We start from the raw sequence: 24,596 nt of genomic DNA, 5'->3' as shown, positions 1-24,596 counted from the left end.
GACAAATTTAATTTGCTTCGTATTCTGGAATTTAACCAGAGGTGCAATCTGGCGCAATAGTCCACAACAGCTGAGGAGTACACGCGTTCAACAATCACCACGAAAAGAACGAACACAATGGCCAGCATATCGATTAGCGCTCCAGGTTTGAGCAGCGGTGGATTTCTCTATAATAATGGCAATAACAATGCGCGACTATGCATTACAGCTGAGTCCGACGATTTTGACATGGAGATCATCAAGAGCTGGCAAGACGAAGGCTTCGATGTCGTCTATCTTCCCTACAATGGCGGTGGGAAGGACTACGGGAGAAGGCTTCTTTCTGTAAAGGAGGGACTCGGTGTAGGCGAAAATTACGGCGTGATTGGTATGCTTGGACCCCTCTTAGCCCTATTGTTACATATTACTAAACCCTTCAGCTTTCGGTGATGCCGCAAATTACTGCCTCGATTTTTATATCAACTCCATAAATGCCAGCCGCCTCTGTGCCCTGGTGGCTTATTACCCGACCCTGATTCCAGATACCAGATCGCGATTCCCTCTCTCGCTCCAAGTCCTCGTCCATTTGGCCGGCGAAACGGTCGATGTCATGGTCCAGCCAGTAGCGCTCGGTATACAGGGAAAGAAGCGCCGCCAGTCGCGGCCGATAAACGCCGGTGTTGGAACTGGCGAGCGTTTAGACCTGGCATATCCCGCGTTCACGTATGATAATGCCGTACCTGGATTCGCAGAGTCTGATGTGGATGAATACGATCATCTCTCCGCGGATCTGGCGTGGACGCGGACATTGAAAGTGCTCCGGAAGGGGTACTCGCGCGATCCAGATCTAGAACGGCGATTGGAGGATCATGTGGAAGGTGAGCTTTTTTGAAACTGGCTTGTGCGGTCGAGAGTCACTAATCCTGTGCTCTTTAGCCAAGTTCTTCTCCTCGGATGTCAAAAAGACAATGGACGGATATGTCCGAGATAAAACACCAGGTGTCACATATACACCAACAATCAGTGGTGGAGTCGGCAAAAAGGCTCTGCGTCATTTCTACGAAAACTTCTTCATTGGCAAACTCCCCGCATCAATGCGACTCCGTCTTCTCTCTCGCACCACAGGCCCAGACCGCATCGTGGACGAGCTTTATGTAAGCTTCGAACATACCCAAGAAGTCCCATGGATTCTCCCAGGTGTGCCACCAACAAACAAGCGCGTCGAGATTATCCTTGTGAGTATCGTCAGCATGCGCGGTGGTCGCCTCTACTCCGAGCACGTATACTGGGATCAAGCCAGCGTTCTTGTGCAAGTCGGACTCATAGATCCGAAACTCCTCCCTCATGGAGTTCAAGGCGTTGACCGACTCCCTGTTGTCGGCCGCGAAGCCGCACGCCGAATCCTCCATGAGGATACGGAGCTTGAGCAGGAAGATTATCACAACAAGATGATTAAGCGGGCTCGCGCGCGTGCGCGCAGAAATCAGAACTTGAGTTCGCGTGCTTCGCAGGCTGCTGAAGATTCTGGGACAGAGTTCCAGAGCGAGGCTGGACGGTCTTTGCCTGATAGAAGTCGGAATAAGGGGAAGAGTGTTCAGCAGCCCAGTCAGGCGGACCAGGAGGATGAGGGTGCTGAGACGGAGACGGAGTCGAATGTGGCAGCTAGGTCGGAGGCGGGCGAGAATGGGAAGCATTAGTGACTGCACACTTCCTGCCTTTGTCGTGATGACTATCAAGATATTGCGGTGCCTCGTTTTGGTTTGAGGGTAATGATTCATCGTTGACAAGGCACAAGCACGGCTCGAATTTTGAGCGCGTTTCAGTTCTTTGGGGCTTTTCTTGAAAATCATTGGTGTTCTTCCTATTTGTATTTTCTGTCTAGCGTTGGTAATAATCATGAATCTGGCTTTTCTTCCTTCCTTCTTTTCCTCTTCTTCTCAAATATCCTTTATGGTATTTCAAGATGAAGTTACACTTTGTGATCCCACCGCATACGATCTGTTCGTGCTCCCTATCAATAGCTTGGCGAGATATATTAACTTGCTTAGTCTGTCCAAATTGCTCGAATGCTTTGGGCTTCGAGAGAGTCGATCCAAACAACGCAGCTGATTTTGCTGACTTTCCGGAGCGCCTGAAGGTTGTATGTCATACATGCCCTTTTACGTGCAACATCCAAGAAGTTGCTATCCCATACATCGACTCGGATGACGAAGAGGAACATAACACAGAGAAAAGGGACACAAGGAAAGAAAACACAGAAAAATGACAAGGAGACCGATGCCAACTAGACAGTCCGATTCGAACAGTGAGTTCGGATGATACACTTGCCGCTCAAATTAAACCAGCGGGTTGGAAGGTCGCCAGATTCCCTCTTTCTCAGTCAGCTCTTTCCTAGCCAGGTCACCCATATTTCTCAAACCGTGACTACCACCCTCAGAAAGCCGCCTCTGCAGCGTTCTGCCTGACATCTTATTACTACTACGAGGACCATTGATGGCCAAAGCAAGCGACCCCAAGAGCCTTTAAGTGCGCCAGGGATCGAGGGCACTCTCTGCAATGCTTTAACACTTGCCTTAAAAGCGTGCGGAAATCAATGATGAAAAGAGTGCAGCATTTATGCGCTGAGAGCCAGATTATTCCTAGCTGAGACCAGATACCTTTCATTTTCATGCTCTTTCCTCTTCTCTTCTCTTCTCCCTGGTTTCTTGTTTCAATACAGCATGTATAGCTGTCTACCTTCCGCCCACACTGTATCAAGTGACTTTATAACACTCACATGGCTTAGTGGTACATTTTCGACCTCGTACATACTCTCACAGTATTTTCCAACTTTACCATGAACAGAGAACTAACCAAGGTCGGAGATAAAAATCCTCGTCGGTTCCGGGTGTGGACGTATCTTGATTTTTTATTTTCCAATTTCCCGCTCGCCGAGCTAGTTATAGGTATTAAAGAACAGAGGATCAGGGTTTCAAGAAGGAGATGGAGTGAAGGAAGAGTCGTATGTCTTGGGTACGGACTTGTTACGTTTTAGGTTTAGACCCATGGCGCCTTGATGCTTCCGCATTGGTTTCCCGACGTCATGCAATGAACTTCGTGCTTACCCCCAATCAACAACAATCAAGTACTGGACTTTCTCTATTGTAAATAACCAGATGTATACATCAAAAATATAAATTGTCCCTGGGATCTCACTCTAGCAATCTAGAGTCTACGACATACTGCAATCGCGTCACCGCAGCCACATCCTAAATGGCGCGTCATTCCCATTTCCAGCAACAGCGTGAACCTTTCAAGTCTCATCCCAGCTTCAAATTGAGAGAGGACCATGTAACAGGTCCATTCTCCTTTCTCAACCCAACAACGGCACGTTACTCGCCAACCAGCCACCCATATTCAGCATCCCTAGATTCAGAAGGCACTCGTTCCCAACCAAACGTCGAGCGTCTATGGCGCTCGCGTGACAACAGAAAAGGTCGCCATGCCCTCCGTATCAACGACCAGGTCTCACCACAAGAACGGACTTTCACAACTCCACAACTAACCCGCTCCGTTCCGGCGATATGCAAAGGAATTCTTCGCATGTTCAGCTACGCGCCTTACTGGGACGTATCATATTTGGTAGCCACTACTTTCACACTGGGATCGGTGATTTGGATCATCAATGCATTCTTCGTGTGGCTACCGCTTGTGAGCCCGAAAACCGAGTTCTCGGGAGAGTCCTTGGTTGGAGGTGGCGTGACGGCATTTATCGGTGCCACCATTTTCGAGATCGGGAGTGTGCTGCTTCTTCTCGAGGCTGTGAATGCGAATCAAACGGATTGTTTTGGCTGGGCGCTTGAGACTGTTCTCTCGAAAACGGGGGATGATGGCGGTCATGAACGTGCGCGGACGGAGATCCGCCCCAGTACGCAGGAGTGTCGACATCATCATGCGAATCGGAGATCGTTCTTGCGGGGAAAGCATTTGCGGGCTGGTGACGAGGATGCTACTTCAGATGATCTTGGTTATGTTACCTCTTCCTCGGATGGGAGGACTTTTCGGTGGATTCCTTCTGCTGAGGAGTTACGCACGCATTATTTCCACGAGTTGGGCTTTCTAGCTTCGCTGGTTCAGTTTCTCAGCGCGACTATTTTCTGGATTGCTGGGCTTACGGGTCTTCCTGGTATTTATGGTAACATGAGTCAGGGCGTTATGGACGGAGTCTACTGGGTTCCGCAGATGGTTGGTGGAGCGGGGTTCATTTTGAGTGGACTTTTGTTTACCCTTGAGACTCAACCCAAGTGGTACATTCCTGCCTGGCATGTCCTGGGCTGGCATATTGGCGTCTGGAACTTTATTGGTGGAATTGGTTTCACCCTTTGTGGTGCTTTGGGTCCGGCGAGCTCTCATTCCGGTGTTGAGTATCAAGCCACGCTTGCTACCTTCTGGGGTTCTTGGGCTTTCATGATCGGCTCTACTGTGCAGTGGTATGAAAGTTTGCAGAAACATCCGGTTGAGAAAAGGAAGTGAATATTGGTTTGCAACAAATACAGGTTTATGATACCGCGGTCACCTGTACCTTTTTTATGATCGGGTGCGTGAAAGCTGTCTTGTTTTTGAAACACTGTGCTCAGCAAAGGGGAGTATATACATATGTGCTCAGACCCCCGATTTCAATCCTTTCCGCCATTCATTTCTCTGATTCATTCAAGGCCCCATCACTGCTGTACAAATTGCGTGGCATGTTTCTTGTATAAAGTACTAGAATCCAAAACCTCCCCAGTGGAAGACCTCAAAAAGTCAACTTGCAAGTTTTGTGCGTCCAAGAACTTTAGCGTACTATAGCTATAGTCATCGGCATACGCAAACTCCGTATAAGAAGGCTTAGAGCCAACGTCGCTCAATCCCTCAATATTGCCAGCCCCACCAGCAACGATGTACATCGGCGCCTTGGGGTTGTTCATCCCATTAGGATCAGCGGTGCCATTGACCACAGGCAGGAAACGCTGCGAGTTGTGCACATGACCAAAGACGCCGAGATCAACGCCGTACTGATAGAACAAGCCTTCGAAAGCCTCCTGGCACGAATCACAAACGTTCGAAGAACCAGTCGAGTACCAAGGCCGGTGTCCAGCGACAATCAACCACGGCGTAATTGTGCGATCGACGGATGCGAGATCAGCCTTCAAGAACTCGATTTGCTGATTCGTCGAGCCAAACGGTCCACCATTCAACTTGGCCGAACCATCTTTTCCGTCTGGTGCATTGGGGAAGTCGGTTTCCGTGTTTATCATCACGACGTGCGCCATGCCGTACTCGAACGAGTACCAGAACGGCGGGTTAGACAGGCTGCGCGCCTTTCTCGCCAAGGCTTGTGCGGTGGTATTTGATGACAAGGAGGCGAATGAGCGGGGCATGGTATTCTCGAAACGGTGCAGGAAATCCGTGAAGTTATTCTGTCCTTTTGGGCAGAGGTTGTTCAGGTACGGGATCTCGCTGCAGTCGGCTTCGTGGTTCCCCGGGCTGGCCATGTATAGCTTGCGGCCGGCAATGGGGGCGAGTTGGTCGTAGAATTGTTCGAGGATGGCCTCGTAGGCTTCTTTGCCGTCGAGAATGTTCGAAAACTTGAGGTACCAATCATCGGCGTAGGCGAAGTCACCTGGGTGGATGACGAGCTCGTAATCATCTACTGTTTCGGCGAGGCGGCCGATTGTAGTGTGGTTAAGCTCTGGTTCGATGACGGGGATGGTATCCTTTTTCCTGCTTGAGGTTGTGAAGCCGTCTTTTCCGTAAACGCCTAGGTCGATCACGACGTCCATGTTAAAGGCTGTCTTATCACCTGGTGTGCGAGGACTGAGGAAGTGGTCTACGGTCGAATTGGTCGACTCGATCTTGTAATAGTATGTTGTCGCAGGAGTCAGGCCTGTTAAGATGGCCACATTCGACCATGTCCGGGAGGTTGAATATGTAGTTGACGAGGATGAACAGGCTTTGATGTTCAGGTTGTCTGCTGACAAGCCATATTGTACACATGTTTGGTTCAGCTGCTCATATGTGTTCCAGCCAACGGACACCGCTAGAGAAAACACGTCAATGGGGTTGATCTGGGCTTTGTTGCATTTGATGTTGTATTCTTACCGTTGGGGCCATAGACTGCGAGTCGCTGTTGGAATGGGGTGGTCAAATCCTTCGGGATTGAAGGATAATTGACACTGGCATAGGCACAGCCGGCCAGAACTGGCACAGTCTTCAAAAACGAAATCCCGACCATCGTGAAAGGTTGACCGACAATGTCTGAGCTGTCAATACTTTACAAGATAGACCGCCATACCAAGCTCTATATGTAGTTCTATCTTTCGGCACAGGCGCCCTAAGCAGCACATGCTTCCATACTTCAAGATGAAGTTAGGGCCAATCATGTTTGCAAACCAACCCACGGCTTTCGGCGTGCAGATCGTTTTCTTGTTATGCATTGTCACCCAGACCCACCACATTCATCAGGCACGGTCGATTGTAATACTTTAGGCTTAGTGCAGGAACAATGTATACAAATTTCGGAGATAGTTAAGCTTTCGGTAACGGGTAATCTGGACATCGGAAGTTATGTATTGGCCGAGCCGGTTTAGGGCCCACGTGTAGAAAGTTCACGGATCGGTTGGTTTTCAGAGAAATTTAATTTGATTGCACGTTTTTATTAATTTTATCTAGTCCCAGACCTCGGGAGAATTTTAATGAAGAAATGAGGCAAGCTACTGCGAGGATTGCATAATGGCATTAATGCCGATATAAGCACATAGTACGACGAGTAGACAGGATATGCATATATGCATAAGGAATTAGGCCGCATTCAACAGGAAACTTCTAGGAAACTTTCTAATACTACATCTTATTATGCTACGGCTTATCTAGATATATCTCTCTCACATCCTATATAAACTTCTTCACGATGATCATGACTTGGCCAGGTTTCCTTGACATTCCAGTTCAATTACCCAAGATGCACATAAACTCCAACAACAACGCCGAGACTCTATCCACACGACGTAATAATTGATCACTCTTATTCAGCCTGTGTGCCACTCCCTCCTCCTGGCTTTCACAGTTATAATGGGTCGTTTCCCGTGCAGATCACGAGGCTCTTCCAGATCTATGGAATATGAACTATGTGTGGTCCTGTGAGCAGGCTCGGGTACAACTCGCTCTGCGATATCAAAGCAGTGCTTGTCTGGTTTTAAATATGCACTTCAAGTGATTTTTTCAGTTGCCAAATGTGTTCTTTTAGGCTTCAATTAACTCATAAACATGGTTTCTGTTAAGGGCGAAGTTGAGTGTTGTCTGGTTTTGCAACGCGTATCCGAATCGTTGCAGGGGGGCCAACGTGGATTTCAAGTAGTTACATCACTCTGTAAACCTTTTCGTTCGGCCCCCAAAATAAATGAGACTTTCCCCGCACACGAAACCTTGGTGATTAGTTCATTCATTCGTGCTCAAAGATTTTGCATATAGAAATCCTTCCAGTCACACTTTCAAGAAGGTAACAGGTCGTTCAACCCGGTACGTTTCAAAACCTACGTAATTAGTGGAGTTATATTCTTTTCAGGCCACTCATACCTCCTAGACCAAAACCTTGATCACTCGTTCGTTGTCAATTTTCTGATCACGCTTACCCGGAAGATATCCATTTGTGCAGCCATGGGGTGGTTGAGCAGCTTGTTCACGAGTTCTGCGAAGTCAGCAAAACAAAAAGGAAAAAGCCAAGAGAGTAAAGAACACAGTCGAAGAGTTCGTGCGCGAGAGAAGGAGCTCCGTCGTGCGAAAGAGAATAGTGAAGGTAAACAAGGGACCTTTTTCTGGGGATCGCCAGGTCAAACATACGAGAGTAATGTTCGTGGTCCGGGCGAAGGAGTTTGAATCATGACGATCGGTGGACATTTCCCTGGACCGATTTGATTGTAAAGGCTCATCAACCAATATGTCAAGCATTGAGACCAAGATGACAAGGAAGCGTCCAATTCGCGATTGTATGAGTTGTCTAATAAACAGCTGTTGTTGTGTTGGTTCTGCTTGGATCAGACCTAGATACGTCTGATCAATTTGTGTGTGGTTTAAAATCTACGCAGGCTATAAGGTCACCGCTTTCAAATCACAATGGATTGCTAAGATGGTGCTAGAGCCTTATAGTAGAGAGAAGAGATTCGATAAAAGACTGTGCCTTACGAGGACTATATATATACGAACAGGAATTAGCGAGAGGAAATCCACATGGTCTATAAGCCGAACTACTTTATGAGCTTTATCAAGCGCCACTATACGACCAGCATCTGTGTTTTGTTCCAAGGAACAAAAATGTTATGAATATATATTAAAAAGGGAGGGGGTAAAGCCGCATTAGAAGATATACACCAATCTAGGCTTAGTGTAGGAGCAACACACTTCGACAGTGCAGATCCTGGACGCTGTTAAGCTGATATGTTGGATATTGACCCGGTTTATCCGCAGGGACTTTGCAGATCGGTCATCTCTTGAGTGCGGTACCTAGGGATGCTTATCGATAAAATCACTGCTACTAGGGAGGCACTTTGAATTCTCGAGTTGGCCAAATTAATCCTTGGATTCATCCCGGGATATAGCTCTTAGAAGCTTCAGCCATTCATTCATTCGTCAGATTATCGATCGATGAGCTTGATATCCTCCATCTCATGGAACCCATCCAACCTGTTGCATTGGCCACTGCAGCCAACAACGATGCTCCTCGTCCAGAGAATAATATATGCCACTGATTGTATGGACACTAAAGCCCTGCATCCACCAAGCCCATTCCATTTCCTTCATAACGACACAAAAATATGCAAAAATAACCAACGACTCAGGTGTCCGCCGTCGAAAGTACTCGAAATATTCATCCGAAACCCGCAGCATCCAGATGAAAATATCAGCCGTCTCACAATTATGCGATCCAAGTTCTGCCACCGTGGCAAACGATTTTGCCATATCATCAATTGATTCATGATAACAATGCAGCTCACTCGGATCCAGAACAGAGTCTTCCAAGATCTGTTTCAGGGTGACTAAAAAGTGAGGTGTACCCGTGGCGGATCTGGCGTCTCGAGCCAGCTTTCTCCGATGACCCATAGCAAACATTGGTGCCAACGGACCTGTCTTCAGAGATTCGCCTGCCGAAGCAATGATTGAAGTTGTGCCACGGAAAAGGGTTAACCACTCTATATCTCTGTCGTTGTTTGACCAGAAATCATCTCTGAGACGCGGCTTCGCGCAGGAGATAAGACAGGTCAGGATGGAGAAGATATAAATACTCTGACTGTTCTCTTGGGTCACATTTGGCAGGATGGAAGAGACCATTTGCAAGGCTGTGTTATGATGCATTTCCGCTTGTTCTGTATAATGATCGTGAAACTCCGGTTTTAGATGTGCCAGATGCAGTGCGGAGAGAGCGAGAATGCCTCGGAACACGAATGGTGATGAGAAGCTAGCCTGTGGAATCCTAATTTGCCATACTGTTTGCAAAATTGGATTTCGCGATATCGTATAACAGGTTGATGTAGAGAAGTGATGCAGCAGGGCCATCTCTGCCATGCCCAAGCTATGTGAAGACGACTCGCCTGGCCCCACTGGTGAGATGGGGAGTGAGACAGGGCTGGTGATGTTCAGGGTACTACTAAAAGTAGCCGGATTAGGAGATGCAGACTGTATTCTTTGGCTGGAGCCTGCAGATTCCGGAAGTTCGCTGCCATATACACAATCAACCCCATGTTTGACGCAGTTGTTACAGTGCGGTCTGGTTTCATCGCACTATTGTTTGGGATACTAGCATAAGTATAAATTCCGTTCTCCTGTTCTCCTGTGAATTAACGTACCTTGACCTTGCGTGCTTTACACCACCGACATCCATTTCTAGACTTTTTGTGGGCGCGTCGAGGTCCCATTTCTTTACTGACTTGATGGGGATGCACGAAGTACCAATATCTTAAAGATAAGCAGAAAATGAGAGATATCAAAATATATGAAGAAAGAACAGTTTTTCTATAGAACGAGAAATGTAAAATGGAAAAAAAGAAAGAAAAGAAGTAAAAATGCGCAAGTTCCAATGCCAAGAAAACAAAATCGCCCCAAACCACAAAAGACCCGAAGGGTAAGCCGAAAAGAACCAATCGAACACCAATCCAATGGTACAAATCAGATGGATCATATAGATCATATAAATTATAAAAATGATTTGCCCGTTCCACATTCCTCATCGTTGTCCGTCATTTTTGCCAGTTCTGATCGTTTAGCATGTCGATCGGCTGCTGGAAAACAAGTTCTTGCTAGCCTTTTCAACGTCGCGTGGACTTGATCGGGGAGTCACCAAAGACTTGGGAGAGAAGATGTTGAAAGTGACCATGGTCAGGAACATCAAGGCAGCATCGAAAACATAGAGGTAAACCTCGGTGGACATCAGAGGACCATCGGTACCAGTGATGTACTCAATGGCACGGAAGATAGAGCGAATCATGATGAAAACACTGGCAATGTACAAGACATAGAGGCACTTCTTCCAGGGCACAGTAATGGCAGATCTGGTATCGCAATCACGAGACTTATAGAGGCGGTAATGGAAGACACCAGCGGTGATGACAAAGAATCCAAAGAAGGCAATCTGGATGAACAAACCGGCGATAATGATGTTTTGGCCGAGATTGACCTTAGACTGGGTTTTGGCTGAAGAGATAAAGCCGCCTCCTGCACACTGGGCAAGAAAAGAGATCACATCGCCGCAGACAAAGATCTTAGTGAGCCACTTGACAGGGATGATAGAGAGCGAGTCGTGCCCAGTGGAAACCATTGAGCGACCGAGGATCATGTAAATAGATGCAGCAAACAAAGCTGGCGCAAGAAGGAGCAGCAATGATTGCATGGCGTATGGAATGGTCTTCCAGTTGGGACTTTCTTGGGAATTGAGATAGCGAGCGACATATCCTGCGATTTCGACTGAGGACAGGTTAGCTTTGCATATTGTTAATTGATATCGAGTATGAACTTACAAAATCCACCAACGATGAAAGCAGTGAAGAACCACGATCGGTTCCTGATCATTTGGACAAGGTGGACCGTAGTGGTCAGCCCAAACAGCACGATGAAGATGATCGCCGCAACCGCAGAAGGGTTGTAGTGGTAAAGGATGTAGGTGGAGTCGTTGGCCATAGCTGCGGTAGTTTAAATATACTTAAAGTAGAATAAGAAAGGTATGTGCCAATTGTTGGATAGAGAGAGAAGAGTGGAATAGATGTGTGTGAATCATAGTTCTACTGGAGGTTGAAGGCATATTTATATTAGCAGGATTACTGCTTTGCCGTATATTCCCTGCATCTCTTTCAGGTAGTTTACTGGAAAAAAGCTGTTTTGGTGAGCTTTCACGTACTCGGATTGGAATCCGAAAGGATCTAGCTTGCTTGCTTCTAGAAGGTTATTTTAGGGGATTAAGACCGGGGCTGGGGAAGATAGCTGCCAGACAATTTAGGCTACCAAATAAAGTATCAAACAAGCCAACTACTATTGACCTCGCTATTGAATATATTGAATAAAACCTCACGTTTTGCAGACCCATCAAACCCTAGATCGTACGGAGTAAATGTTTGAAGATCATTGATCCGAACCCGAGATAAAGCGAATGAGAGTGGATAAAATGAAGGTGAAGTTCTCTGATTGGTCACTGTGTTCGGGTTCGCAAACATTAAAACTTTAGTGTTCTTCGTATTCGGATTCGGCATTCGTAAAGTCTACTCCGTACACATCTATCTAAAGAGTGACGTCCCCACCCACGACCACGAAATGCAAGTTTCCTGATGCTTTTTACAACTCTTGATTCTATGCTGCCTAAATGCTTCCAACGAGTCAATTGTTCTGCCTGAAACCTCAGCCCTAAATCACGCGGTAGAATAATAATCTGAAATATTGGACCGAACCCGAGACTCCACTACGATCACCATGGAGAATACTCAAACCATACTTAGTTTCAACGTGGTTGAGAGTGGAAATCTCTTTGAGCACGGCTACCATGAAAAACAGGAGGTGCAAGATTTATAGCTATCTTTAAATTGCGATCATCCCCTGCGGTTATTTGAGAATTATCAACTACAGATTCGAATCAAAATCAATCTGTGCCACTCTCAAAATGCAGCTTCTTCTTCCCTTTGCTGGATTGTCCCTTTCGGGCCTGGCATATGCTAGCTCAAGCAGCGCCAGCGCCTCTGCAACTCTAACCGGCTCTCTCGTCACTTCATCGGGTACTCTTCAGGTTCCCAAGGGAGCTTCGTGTGCTTGTGCCAAGCTTTCTCGCTCAATTCCCGGAAGCGTTATCCTCCCTGGATCGACAAACTATACAACTCAGACCGTCGATAATTACTGGGATATTCGTGCGGACCTTTCTCCTGCGTGTGTTTTGGTGCCCAGTTCTGCTTCTGAGGTCTCCCAAGCACTCAAGATCATCACTTCCTGCGATTCGCAGTTTGCCGTTCGTGGTGGAGGCCACATGAACGTGAGTGACAATGTGTTGAGGCTTGAGAATAACTAAAAGCTGATAATTCAATAGTACCCCGGAGCCAACAACATCGATGCCGGAGTTCTAATTGCTATGTCCAAATTGAATGCCGTCAATGTTAAGAATGATACTGTGGAGGTTGGCCCTGGTCTCAACTGGTACCAGGTGTACTCTGCTCTTGAGCCTCATGGCCGCGTTGCCATCGGTGGCCGTATGAAGACCATTGGTGTCCCCGGTCTTACCCTGATTGGTGGTTTCCATTACTTCAACAACAAGTACGGATACGCCATGGACAATGTGGTCAACTACGAAGTCGTTCTTGGCAACGGTACTCAGATTACCGTCAACAAGAACTCGCACTCCGACCTCTTCTGGGCTTTGAAGGGTGGTGCCAACAACTTTGGAATCGTTACCAAGTTCGAACTGAAGACTTATGCCGTTCCCAAAGTCAGCACTACTATCCAGGCGTACAACGAGACCCACATCCCCCAGTATCTGTCTGCTGTTTGCGAGGCCGCCAAACTGAACGACATGGACCCCATCGCTGCAGGCATGATCGCAACAATCACCTACAACGCGACTACCAAGATCGCACAGGGCTCTGTGCTGGGTGTGCAAGAGGGTGTTAGCAACCCCCCTTCTCAATTCGCCAACTTTACCAAGATTCCTGCCGTTCAGAGAATCAACAATGTCACCACCATGAAGCCTTGGGCCAACGCACTTGATTCCCCCAAGCAGATGTTCCGCGTTCAATTCTCCCACAAGACCATGAAGCCCGATGCCAAGGTTCTCTTCTCCATCTACACCGCGTGGAAGGCTGCCGTTGACAAGATCGCTGATGTCCAGGGTCTTTACCCCACATTTGTCACCAACGTCATTTCTCCTACTTCAATCCGCGTGGCCAAGACCAACGGTGTCGGCAACGTATGGGGTCTCGAGGAGGAGCCTCTGATCATCTGGCAACTCAGCACCGGCTGGGACTTGGCCCAGGATGATCTTCGCATGCAAGCTTGGTCTCAGCAATTGTCTGAGCACCTCCACGGTCTCGTTAAGGATTTGGGTCTTGCCTCTGAGTTCGTCTACATGGGTGATGCTGGCGAATGGCAGGATCCCTACGCTGGTTTCCCTGCTGAGAACGTGGCTCGCATGAGAAAGATCAGATCCGCTTACGACCCTGCTGGAGTTTTCACCACTCTTAGCTGGGGTGGTTTCAAGCTAGGCATGTAAAAAGCTTTATTTGATGTCCAATGAGCTGTGAAACTCCCAGTGAACCGAGCAATGGGTGCTTTCAGTATTCATTTGTATAAATGTTGTGTATAAGCTTTTCTGTATAGAATTGAATCCATTTTCGTCATACTAGGAAGGTTAAGATGTTGGTCAAATTAGAGTCCCATTACATGAAGAAACCAAGATAATCACTTGGGATCATTTCACTTCATCCACTAGTCGATAGAGTTTTTAAGAGCCACCAATAGCAATGCTCCAGGAATGGCAATTCGCCAGCCTCACACAAATTATGTTTGACCTGCCTTTTCGCCAGAGATGAATAACCAATAGAATTGCTGCATCTCCTGACGGTCAAGCATATTCAAGCCTTCTTAGAGGCGAATAAACGTTCTTCGGAATGTGGGAGCAAGCCTACATACCAGGTACGATCCCCGATCGACGCTATATAACCCTTTTGGGATTGGAATGTACAATGAACAAATTTTTGAAAGCACACTCGAGTTTAATGACATTTGCCAGCCCCTGAGTATGACGTTAGCCTTTGGAAGCGGTCCATATCCAGCATCATATTCATTCCAGTCAATTTTCCCCCGCCATCTCAAAAAGGTGTGCCAATGATGGAACATCGATGTTGGTGGATATATAAGACCGATGGACCTCGATCAGAGCATTTCATATATCCTTAAACAAGTTCATCTCACTATCCAGGTAACACTTATCAGTGTTTGGATAACTAAACGCTATCATGCACTCTCTCACCACCTCATTCCTCTCTCTTTCCTTGCTATCAAGCACAATCTCCGCTCAAACCACCGCAAGAGTGTGGACACACTTCTACCCCAACTGCCCAGGCGAACCCTTCTCCAAACTCGACACCTACGAGAACTATGAAGAAAATGCTCCGTCGCAAGATATCACCATCAATAGCTGCAAAAACATTGCAGTCCCCTCATACGAGCGCAGCATTGTCAGCGCAATCTCCGTCGATGCAGAGCTTCTCTCCCACAACCACGACCTTCCCTTCCTAGAAGGCGGCAGTGGATGCAATGTCACCATCCACGAGGTCCCAGAATGCATCGACCCACCCCTGATCAGCCAAGAAATCCGCAACGGCGTAGAAATCAGCCAATGCGAGCAGCGCCAATTCGCAGCTTATAGTCAAGTTTGGATAAATCTTGTCTGCGACGAAGATAGTCCGCTCCACGACACCAATGTTCCAACGCCAAGCAATGCAGAGAAAAAGCAAGCAGATGTTCAGCAGGGCGTGCCTACCAACCAGCCTGATGCCCCTGTTCGCGTTGAAAAACAGACGTCCGTTGAAGATATCAATAACATCCAGACGCCGGGCTCAAATTCGGATTCTTGGCATTTGTCCCAGATCTCGAACAACCAGCGTGAGCCGTTGCAGGAGAGTCGTGTTAACAATGCTGGTCATGCGGAGAGCCAGCATATTGTTCATGAGATGATGGAGCTGCTGAAGAATAAGACTTCCAAGATCATCTCTGGGAAACACAATGCCACTCATCATCACTCGAACCTTGCTTTGCATCACAATGGTACTGCAGCAGGTAATCACACTGTGATGTCTCGTCGGCGTTTGTCTGTTCTGCGGAGCCGTGTGGCTCGCTTCATTTAAGGGAAGGACTCAGAGATGTGGGATTTCTAAGCGTTTGACTTAATATGGTTTATGAATTTGTGAAACAAAATGTGTATACTAGATATCAATCAAAAGCCACTGTGATATGTCAAGAAGTTTGGTTCCACGTAGACTAGTTAAGCAAATTTTAGAGCGGGTGTGAATTATCTCTCGGATTCAGACAAAGCTGTAATTACCAGAAGTATTTTCCACATTAGCCTACCCACTTTTTCTACAGCCAACTTTGAGGTGCTGGGTTCTATCTACTACAAGACTAAGTGAAAGAGGCGAGCACAAAAACGGAAAAATAAAGGTTCCAAAGACCAGGCACCATTCGGCACGTATGCTTGTCAAATGAACGATCAATCGGTCGATAAATTATGATGTATCATCCTAGAAAATAGTACATTGTGAGAGAACACAAATAATTATCTAACCTAGAACCCAAAGCTGTCCAGCAACGAATTGGCATCTGGCTCATGGAACATTGTAGGAGGCGGTTTGGGCTTCGACTTTTCTTCTTTCTTCGCATGGTCCGTAGTTATCTCGGTGGTCACAGGTTTATGTACTGTATCTGCCAATCGCACGGGCATATCAGCAACAACAAGGCTGCTCCGCCGACGAAGCAATTTCCGATAATCGACGCCATTCTCATTCATCTCAAGAGATGTGTTGGGCTTCATGGAATCCTGGGTGGGTAGTCCGCCAAGGAACTCCCAATGTCGAACCAAATCTAGAGCGAGGAGATCGCAGCCCATACGGTCGTAGAGTCTGGCATTGCGAAGAACGAATTCCCACTCTTCTCTTGGACGCACTTTGGAAGCACCTTTAAGAGTTTGGAGCGTCTTCTCGCGGAGTTGATGGTATAGAACCACCAAGGCAGGATCATTGGAAAGATATGATTTTGATTGGAGGGTCACACAACCTGGGCTTCCAGGAGTGGCGGGAGTCGCCGTTGATAGGAGGGTCTCGACAGGTGACTAAAGTTTATTAGCTCGATATTGATGATTGTGTAAAGTTTGCACTCACGATCAGTGCCCGCACTGCCATATCTCGCCGTCCAAGCATCCAGAAAGCCCAAGAAGCCATCCAGCGATTTCCTCCGGAAGCGGCCTCAGGCAGGAGTTTCTCTTCTAGAATCTCTCGAAGAACCGGTCCGTTGTCTCCTTCATAGGCTCGAGTGATCGCGATCGCGAGCTGAATATCACCCATTTGGTTAATGATGACGTTTGCAGCGTCTCGCAGGTGGTCCGCAAGAAGAAAGAAAGATGCAGCATATTCTATAAATGATTAGCTGGTGGTCTTCATTCGTAGATGATAGGAAATTCGGGTTATATTAGCTTACCAAATCGTCGCCTTCCGAGCAATGCATAAGCATTCTTGAGCGCAGCCGTCTTCCACCGTGGTTCTTTGAAGTCATTTGCGAGTAGACGCTGAGTAGCTCCTTGTTCACGGTTCCAGTGTGCGATACGCCATAGCCCTTGGAGAACATTCTTCTTCCCAAGGGCGAGGTAATAGAGAGTGCAGTCAATGGGGTTCCTCTCCTCCGTCTTGGTATATTCGGACCGAGCAAGGATTTCAAGTTGGGTTCTCTACTCTAGCAGTTAGGTTGCATTCGAATCCGCGAAAGGGAGAGAATAGGTACGTACCACGGCGATGGGGTCGGATAGCCACATAAACAGACCACTTTCCCTAGCTGCCTTCCATGTTAATTTTCCATTGAATTGCCGAGATACAAGATCTGTTAGGATATCTTGGCTACTACTGTAGAAAGCCCATACAATCTCTCGCCACGAGACAGTGTCTTTATTTGCTACTCCTTGACTTCTTCGTAGCATGTGTTGTCGGAAAAACAGGAGATAGCGTGCCGCATTATCATCCATTGAGCGCCGGTGCTTCTCGACCATGGCAACACATTCAATGGTATCGGCCAGGCGGAATTGTTCATGGCTTGACAACTGAGGCAGAGCGATGCGTGCTAGACACTCATTGAGTGCAGCTGCGGCCTTCTCATCGATGACAGATGAGAATTCTTCTTCGGTGGAATCAAGATAGGAAGAGCGCATTTCTTTGGACACCGCTTGTTGGGCACCCTGGATTTGTTAGCATTGAAAAGAAATGTTACATTATTGGTACTTACATCTTCCTCGTAAAAGCAATCAACGGGCATTTCAAGGAAGCCATCCAATTCATCACCCTCGGTGTAGAACTTCAGCTTCCGATGCAAATTCAGCAATATTGAGTGTACCAAGCTAGTCTTTCCGGCCAAAATACACTGTGCCAAATATTGTGGATGGAAAACAGGCAATGGACCGTTGAGTCGACTGACAACATCGAAGAGATCCACAGACGCAAGCCCTCGAGAGGGCATTCGAAGTTCAGATACCAAACGGTCGCCGACATCGATGTTCTTATCGTAAACAAACAACTGGTTTCCAGCTCCGATGACCAAATTTCCATTGTTCAGCCAACAGGAATCGCCTATGGGATGAGGCGTGAGATCGCGGATCCAAATCTCCCGAACTTGAGTCCATGAGGGCCTGGAATCTAGGTAGTCATAGCGAAGCTGCGACAGAAGAACAACCTTATGTGGAAATCCTACAGCTAAGATCGACTGCTTGTCAGGTGTTGACGTCCAGTCGAGATCCCGAATGCTATCATGTGAAGCAAAATGTTCCTCAAACTCCAGCTGGGCATTATTAGTGTCCCAGATCGTGAGATGAGTCCGGTCCTCGTCAACTAGAGCTGCCTTGCGAATAGAGCTACCGCTAGCCAAACTTGGATTAGTGATGCCTGTATCAACGGTAGATTGGAGGAGCCAGTTAATCTTCTCGTTGGTTGGATCAACCTTTGCTGTCCATGTCCGCACGACTCCACTGTGGGTATAGGAGAGAGCAATATCGGTAGAAAAGGAGTCAAAAAACCTGGAACTTTCGGTTTTGGGACCAGCAGGGTCCACTGGCAGAATGTATGCGATATCTTCTTTCAGGCCCATGTCAAATGTGCAAAATTCTCGTAAAGTATGGTTTTGGACATTTCCAGACTTTGCTTTCCGGTCGTCAAGACTAGGCGACCGTACTTCCCATACGATGCCATGCATGTCTGCCCATATTGTTGCTATGTAGGCAACACCTGTTTTCGTTTCAATACTTGGAATTGGCAGCACACATAGTGGTTTTGTAGGCACAGTAAAAGGTAAAGAAGCCACTTTCTTGGAATGATTCGCACTGAAATCCCAAAGCGAAATCCCATTGTGATGGAGATTGACGAGGAGATTGGCATTCTCAATCACACACGTCCGGTGGATATGTTCATCGGAAAATAGAACGCTCTTGTATGCTAAAATTGACCCGCCATCCTGGCGCCGCTGTCTCCATACCGTAGCTTTATTTTCATTGGTACGCGACACCAATGTATCACCAGTCGCATTGCGAACAATCTTCTTCACAGGAGCAGTGTGGCCAGACCAAGAGGCAGTTTGGCTGATTCGTTTCGTACGAGGTGCAGGATCAAACAGAACATCCACTTGCGAGTCATACCATTCGATCCGACCGTCAAAATGATGTACTAAGATGCTCAACTTGTCATCAGATGGAGTACTCTGGAACGCACGGATTTGAGCATAGTCCTCCAGTGGTGAGCGATCAAACGCAAATCCGAACCCCAAGCCCTCGACATGCAAGATGTTGAATACACTCAATTTGGTCTTCGCTTTGGAGCCGATATCTTCCAATGCCCACGCAGACATATGCCCCTGGCCATCAGTGACAACGCAGATCTCCGGTGCTTTGCTCGCAACCTCGATGATATGTTCCAATGCATGATTTTCTTTATTCCCAGTTGTTCGCTGAATAGCACGTTCAGTTGCGACGCAGAAATCGCGGCCATCCAAGATAAAGCCATATCGCCGTTGCGGGTCTTGGTGCTCATCCGATGCATCTCTAGGCTGGACCGACTCTCCCATGTCAATTTCTGTCCATAACTGTAATGCAGAAAGCGCATGGTGATCCGTAACGGCCCATACGCGAATCTTGTTGTCGGCGCAAAATGTATATAGAACATTGTCCATAGATTGCTCGGGGTGCCGAGGTAAACGCCAGTGTATCCCGGTTACGACATTCGGATGAGATAGATATGAGACCTCGAATCGGACCTCATCTGCGCCAAAGGCAAGTCGTCTCCACACCTTCGCCAAGCGATCATATCGTCCTACTGTAACAATCAAAGATGAATCGGGCGAGAGTTGCGCGAATTTCACCGGTGTCGCAAGCTTCCGTTTCCAAACTAGACGTGGTTCATCATTCATAAACCACAGGGCGAGGCGGGAGTTGCCCACCAGAAGCTCGTTCGGGGAACCCCACGAAAGTGTATAGATCGGTTCATCGTCATCGGGGGCGCGGAATGTATAAAGAAGAGACCACTAGATCAATCAATGAGTCAATATCAATTGAGATTCTCTGCATGCTTCTCTGTCCTTATAGGCCAGGCTCGGGGAGGTGGGTTGTATGCGCACCTTCAGTGTTTCACCCTGGATGCCGTATGGCTGATAAACGAACACATCAGAGCCACCACAAACGGCGATTCTCCCCGAAGTCTCGTCGATCGCTATGGCTTCAAGAACATCGGTATCGTCGACGTAGATCGTTTGGAGGAGTGTCTGCGGACCGCCGAGGATGACCAGCGCGTGGCCGGAGATGTATGCCTGTTAAGTGCGCGGGCAAGGGTCAGCGACAAGGAACTTTGGACTAGCGATGGAGCTGTAGGCCCAAGTTATGAATATCTAGGGATACCTACAACAACGCGGAGATCATCCCAGAACGTGGTGGTGAACGACTGAAGCTTGGCTGGGGGTCTGCCCGGCAGTACCGCTCGCATTGAGGCGGTTGGTTCGGAGGTGGGACGCTCGTTGCGCTCAGAGCCACGTTACTCCATTGCCAGTTCCAAGATGATATGTTGTCTATGAGTGACTCGAGCTGTAGAGGGAACGAAGGAGATAAGTTGAGTGTGTGGGGAGAGCGTTGTCAGGATAACACGCAGGGGACAGTGGCGGAGATCGATTACGCTGCCGCTCCACTCAGCTCTGGAGTGTGACGAGTCTCTCGAAGCCACATACAGCTTGGATTTTACCTAGGTAATCATGTATTTAATTTGAAAATTTCTGTTGGTTTGAATTAGATGTTAGTATGGGATAGCTACGCTAAATTAATTGTCGCATAGCTACCTGGGTACAGAGCTTAACGATAAGCATCTAATCAGCTCTCCAAGGCTGCGGTATATATTTGACCCCAGAATTGACCAAACCTGTAGATTTCAACTACGCTTTCCGACCCTAGGTTTACTCCCAGACAGGCAACGAACCAATGAAATGTGCATAGAACTCAGTCTTATGTCAAAATTTTGAAAGAGGCCACTAGTGTTCAAGCGTGATCGTCACATTCAATCATGGAAAAAGTACAAAATAGTATACCCAAGTCCCAAAATCGCTTCAACTCGCTATATATTGCGCCGGATGATGCATGGAATGAAACACGACCGCGCCTATCGACAGATAATGAGAGGAAACCTATAATCATCATGTACATGAAACTAAAGCCAATCGCAAGGTCGTAGCCCGAACAAAAACAAACATCAAGGTCGCCGATTCGCCGATCTGCGACCATCGGTCGGAGACTCGGGGGGTTCTTCGTCCACAAATCGGACACTAGTTCCTACCGAGCTTCGCCGACCAGTCCGTGGCCGTTTGGAAGATGTATTTAGAGCAGTGGTGGTCCCGGCGCGAAGGAGGCGACTTGCGAATGGTGTACGCAAAGGTGTAGCGGGGGTGGTGGACATTTGGGCGAGGGCTCGCGCTCGGGCTGCTCGTTTGGAGGGGGAGGTCGTAAAATTGGGTGTTCCTAAGGGGCTTGCAGAGATTGGATCATAAGAGGTGGCTTGGGAAGTGGCCGTGAAGTCGCTGAGTTTGAAAGGGGTTTCGGCCGGATCTTGAGACCACGGATCGAAGATCGCTGATCCGGCGCCATCGCCGTTGGCATTTCGGTAAGTTGAAATTGGACCTGGTGTCATGGATGGACCAGCAGAATCCCGAGCCTCAAGTTTCATGCGGGCATTGTCCACCCAGTCGCGGAGCATGTTTCTCGAGTGTTTCCGTAGATTTCTCTCACGCATGGCTTCAGCAGTTTCGACGTGGTTGCTGATCTGGAAGATGCGCAGGCTGAGCTTTCGAAGAGAACCAGACGCCAGTCGCAGGACGTGTAAACGGTATACATTATCTGCTTGGTCTTCCATCTCTCGGCGAATGATGAAGGTTTCGGACATTTGCATCAGCTGGTCAAATGCAACTTGTCGGAAATAGTTATCATCGACATCCCGGACTTCTTGAATCCTTTTGGTAGTTTTGTCGTGCCATTGAGTGAAAATATCAGAAGTGTCGACCAGCAACTTGTCGCGATCAATATCAGCAGCTTGTTGCTCCATATCAACAATTACTCGAGTTTTTGAGACCCAAGCAGACAATGCCTTGGATGCGATGTTGATTTTGACCATCCGTCGAACTTTTGCGTACGACTCTTGTCGACGCCGTTTACCAGAATCCACTTTGGCCTGGCGCCATTGGTTCATTGATCTCTTCATTAAGAAATAGGAACGAGCATCATGGGCCCAACTTTCCATCTTGACTGTTTGCTGATGCTTACTCCGCCAAATTGTAAGGGACTCAGCTGCCAACCGTGGAGCATAGAACTCTGACGCAATATACTCACGTTCACGCTGAAGATGCAATTGATCACGCCAAATCGCAAATTTGGACCGAATCAAAGACTCGGTCTGACGCTCCTCATGAGCTTCTGCATGGAACAGCAGCCGAGTGTACGTGTCCCGAGTGTTTGTCACGAATCGCGAGAACACTTCTCTTTTAATGCGTTGTTCGCGTATCCTTCGCATCAGTTCATACCGTTCCATCAAGATCCACTTGTACATAGCTTCCATTTTGAGACGCTCATCAATACGAGCACGGAGGGCCAAGCAGCGAAGGGTATCATTCCAGCAAATCCACGCATTGCGCTGGATCCGATAATGATCTACCTCTTCTGCTTCTTGGATCATCCGGGCCTTGTCGACCCACTGCGAGAGGGCAGTCCGCAAAATCCTAGTATCGACCATCACAGATACTTGAGAAGCAGCTGGGGCCAGCCGAGACTGTATTCTCCATTCATCAAAAGCTTTTCTCAGTTCATGTTGACGCCTAGAATTCTGAACAGCTTGCTCTGCTGTAATAATGGTTCTCGAGTGTTCAGACCATACCTGAAGTACCGACATCAGAGATGACCGTTTATTACGAAGATCTATCTCATGATCACGTTCTCGGATGGTTCGGAAATTTCGAAGCCAGGAAAGGAGTGAGCGCCTCTTTAGTCGGTAGTCGGACACTTCGAGAACACGTCGATCACAGAAACACCACCACCAGTGCCAAAACGACGACTTTTGGATTTGGGTATTGCGGACAGTGATTGCTTGGATTTCTGCGTCTTTGAGATCATGAACCTTTTTCCGCCACGCATTGAAGGGCCTTTTGAGTGCAAATCGTTGAGCCTTCAACTCATTAACAGCAGTGATTTCGCGCCATGCTTTGAAATATTTGACACCAAGGACATGCTTTCGCGCAGCAGATGTCCGAGCCACTTCCTCTGAGGTAAGCTGAGCCCAGTGACTGAAAGCTTTGGTCATCAGATATAAGTCTCGTGCACGACTGGCACGCGTCTCAAGGTGCTTGAAAAAACGATCTGTCCGAGCCGAGTGGCGTTTGTCTTGAATCACTCCTCGCCATGGATCGAAGGCTTGGCGGAGAAGGAGGCCTCGGTCATAATTGACAGCCAATGTTTCTCTGTTTTGACGAACTTGGCGAGCTTGAAAGGCCTTTTTCAACCAAAGAGTTAGAATTCGACGGCAGATCGATCGCTGTCGGTACATGTTGAACGTCGATGCATCCCGAAGTAAATCTGATAGTTGTGGACGATAAAGAAACTCAGGTGGTACCTCTTCTTTATCGAAAGAGTCATGTTCTGCGCTCTGCGACATAATCGACTCGACTCCTTGGGACTGTGAGCTGTCTGTGGATTCAATCGAGGGCGAGCGATGAGGACGCGAAGATTCAGCCGCTCTCTTTGAGCGATCGCGAGCAACAGCCGATCTCGCGATTACTCCATTAGTCAATGGAGATTCTTCCAAGACCTTGTGCTTGTTTTCCGAACCGTCAAATCTACTCAACAACCGCCGACCGACATCCAAAAATTGGCTAATCAACTGTGTTCGATCTGGTGATTTGGTCGGCCCTGGATCATGCTTGTGCGTAGGTGACAGTTTCGGCTTGGAAAAGTCGGGTTTTCCAACCTCAAGTCGGGACATTGAGGAGCGAGAGCTGGGTCGATTGGCAAAGCTTCTCTGTGTAGCATCTTCGCCAATATCATATGTAGTGTTGAACGATGCGCGCCGTTTGGGGGTTGGTGGTACTCCGCTCGGAATGAGAGAATTTTCGTGGTGGCGGTCGTGGTCATAGTCAATAGTCTGGCTATGGGTGACCTCCGCTGTATATTGGCCGTAGTCTTGTGTCTCATTGAGATTTGTTGATCCTTCCTCACCAATCTCAATCACGATCCCCATCTGTTGGAGCGCATTCTCGAATTTATCAAAGAGTGTCTCACCGTGCACACCTTTGCTTCCCATCTTGAACAAGAAGCGCAAGCACGCATGGCCCGGATCCGCGTTGACGCCATGATCGCCAATGGCTTCGTCGTATGCTTCGAAGAGCGCCCGGAATGGGAGTCGATCGGCTTCGGGTTTTGTCTCAGCGCCGGAGACAACCTGGTAGAGAAAACCGACATCTACAAACAAGTCAGGCTTTGGTCAAGAGCAATGTAGTTCCCATGGTGATTTACCATCGTCTGATAGAGATGAACTCTCTTCGGTCACGGCTCGGCGCTGTGAGGATATCGGAGGCATCGAAAATTCGCGATCTTAAGGCGCGCTGGTCGCATCTGGGTCATAGAGCTGTAGGACCAAATAAATCATCGCGAAAGCGGGGAGCGCCGAGGATAAGAGACATGCGCCAACAGGAACACGCTGCGATCAGCAGATTGAGAAAAAGAAACAACAGAGTAAAGCATGCATTAAAGCATTGAATCGGGTTGTTTTGGTTGGCGCGACACAAACATGCAGACTGATCACGTGGTATTATGTAAC

General features: G+C 47.8%; 8 protein-coding genes across 8 annotated transcripts; 4 read left to right on the top strand and 4 right to left on the bottom strand.

Moving 5' to 3' along the window:
• Positions 1-117: 117 nt before the first annotated feature.
• On the top strand, positions 118-1,676 carry N7529_004297 (dienelactone hydrolase; the record flags this gene model as incomplete). The annotated part of the gene is made up of 3 exons (XM_057239824.1): positions 118-367; positions 420-857; positions 916-1,676. 3 exons carry the CDS (start codon positions 118-120, stop codon positions 1,674-1,676), a joined length of 1,449 nt encoding a protein of 482 aa, XP_057099119.1.
• A 1,555-nt stretch (positions 1,677-3,231) lies between these two features.
• N7529_004296 (uncharacterized protein) lies at positions 3,232-4,491 on the top strand (the record flags this gene model as incomplete). Its single annotated transcript, XM_057239823.1, has 1 exon — positions 3,232-4,491. The coding sequence occupies one exon, from the start codon at positions 3,232-3,234 to the stop codon at positions 4,489-4,491; it is 1,260 nt and encodes a 419-aa protein (XP_057099118.1).
• Positions 4,492-4,679: 188 nt separating this feature from the next.
• Positions 4,680-6,232, bottom strand: N7529_004295 (purple acid phosphatase family protein; the record flags this gene model as incomplete). Its single annotated transcript, XM_057239822.1, has 2 exons — positions 4,680-6,037; positions 6,100-6,232. 2 exons carry the CDS (start codon positions 6,230-6,232, stop codon positions 4,680-4,682), a joined length of 1,491 nt encoding a protein of 496 aa, XP_057099117.1.
• Positions 6,233-8,658: 2,426 nt separating this feature from the next.
• N7529_004294 (uncharacterized protein) lies at positions 8,659-11,163 on the bottom strand (the record flags this gene model as incomplete). The annotated part of the gene is made up of 4 exons (XM_057239821.1): positions 8,659-9,771; positions 9,837-9,912; positions 10,278-10,950; positions 11,004-11,163. 4 exons carry the CDS (start codon positions 11,161-11,163, stop codon positions 8,659-8,661), a joined length of 2,022 nt encoding a protein of 673 aa, XP_057099116.1.
• A 970-nt stretch (positions 11,164-12,133) lies between these two features.
• On the top strand, positions 12,134-13,726 carry N7529_004293 (FAD-binding oxidoreductase; the record flags this gene model as incomplete). The annotated part of the gene is made up of 2 exons (XM_057239820.1): positions 12,134-12,496; positions 12,551-13,726. The coding sequence occupies 2 exons, from the start codon at positions 12,134-12,136 to the stop codon at positions 13,724-13,726; spliced, it is 1,539 nt and encodes a 512-aa protein (XP_057099115.1).
• Positions 13,727-14,471: 745 nt separating this feature from the next.
• Positions 14,472-15,362, top strand: N7529_004292 (uncharacterized protein; the record flags this gene model as incomplete). The annotated part of the gene is made up of 1 exon (XM_057239819.1): positions 14,472-15,362. One exon carries the CDS (start codon positions 14,472-14,474, stop codon positions 15,360-15,362), a length of 891 nt encoding a protein of 296 aa, XP_057099114.1.
• Positions 15,363-15,799: 437 nt separating this feature from the next.
• Positions 15,800-20,237, bottom strand: N7529_004291 (uncharacterized protein; the record flags this gene model as incomplete). The annotated part of the gene is made up of 7 exons (XM_057239818.1): positions 15,800-16,342; positions 16,392-16,642; positions 16,708-16,954; positions 17,012-17,455; positions 17,503-19,782; positions 19,876-20,064; positions 20,157-20,237. 7 exons carry the CDS (start codon positions 20,235-20,237, stop codon positions 15,800-15,802), a joined length of 4,035 nt encoding a protein of 1,344 aa, XP_057099113.1.
• A 753-nt stretch (positions 20,238-20,990) lies between these two features.
• N7529_004290 (Sfi1 family protein) lies at positions 20,991-24,356 on the bottom strand (the record flags this gene model as incomplete). The annotated part of the gene is made up of 2 exons (XM_057239817.1): positions 20,991-24,238; positions 24,293-24,356. The coding sequence occupies 2 exons, from the start codon at positions 24,354-24,356 to the stop codon at positions 20,991-20,993; spliced, it is 3,312 nt and encodes a 1,103-aa protein (XP_057099112.1).
• Positions 24,357-24,596: the final 240 nt, after the last annotated feature.

Source organism: Penicillium soppii (genome assembly GCF_028829465.1).
Source record: "Penicillium soppii strain IBT 18220 chromosome Unknown utg000004l, whole genome shotgun sequence".
Taxonomy (NCBI): Eukaryota; Fungi; Ascomycota; class Eurotiomycetes; order Eurotiales; family Aspergillaceae; genus Penicillium; species Penicillium soppii.
The sequence above is the reverse complement of the archived record's forward strand: the minus strand, read 5'-3'. Positions and strand labels throughout refer to the sequence as shown.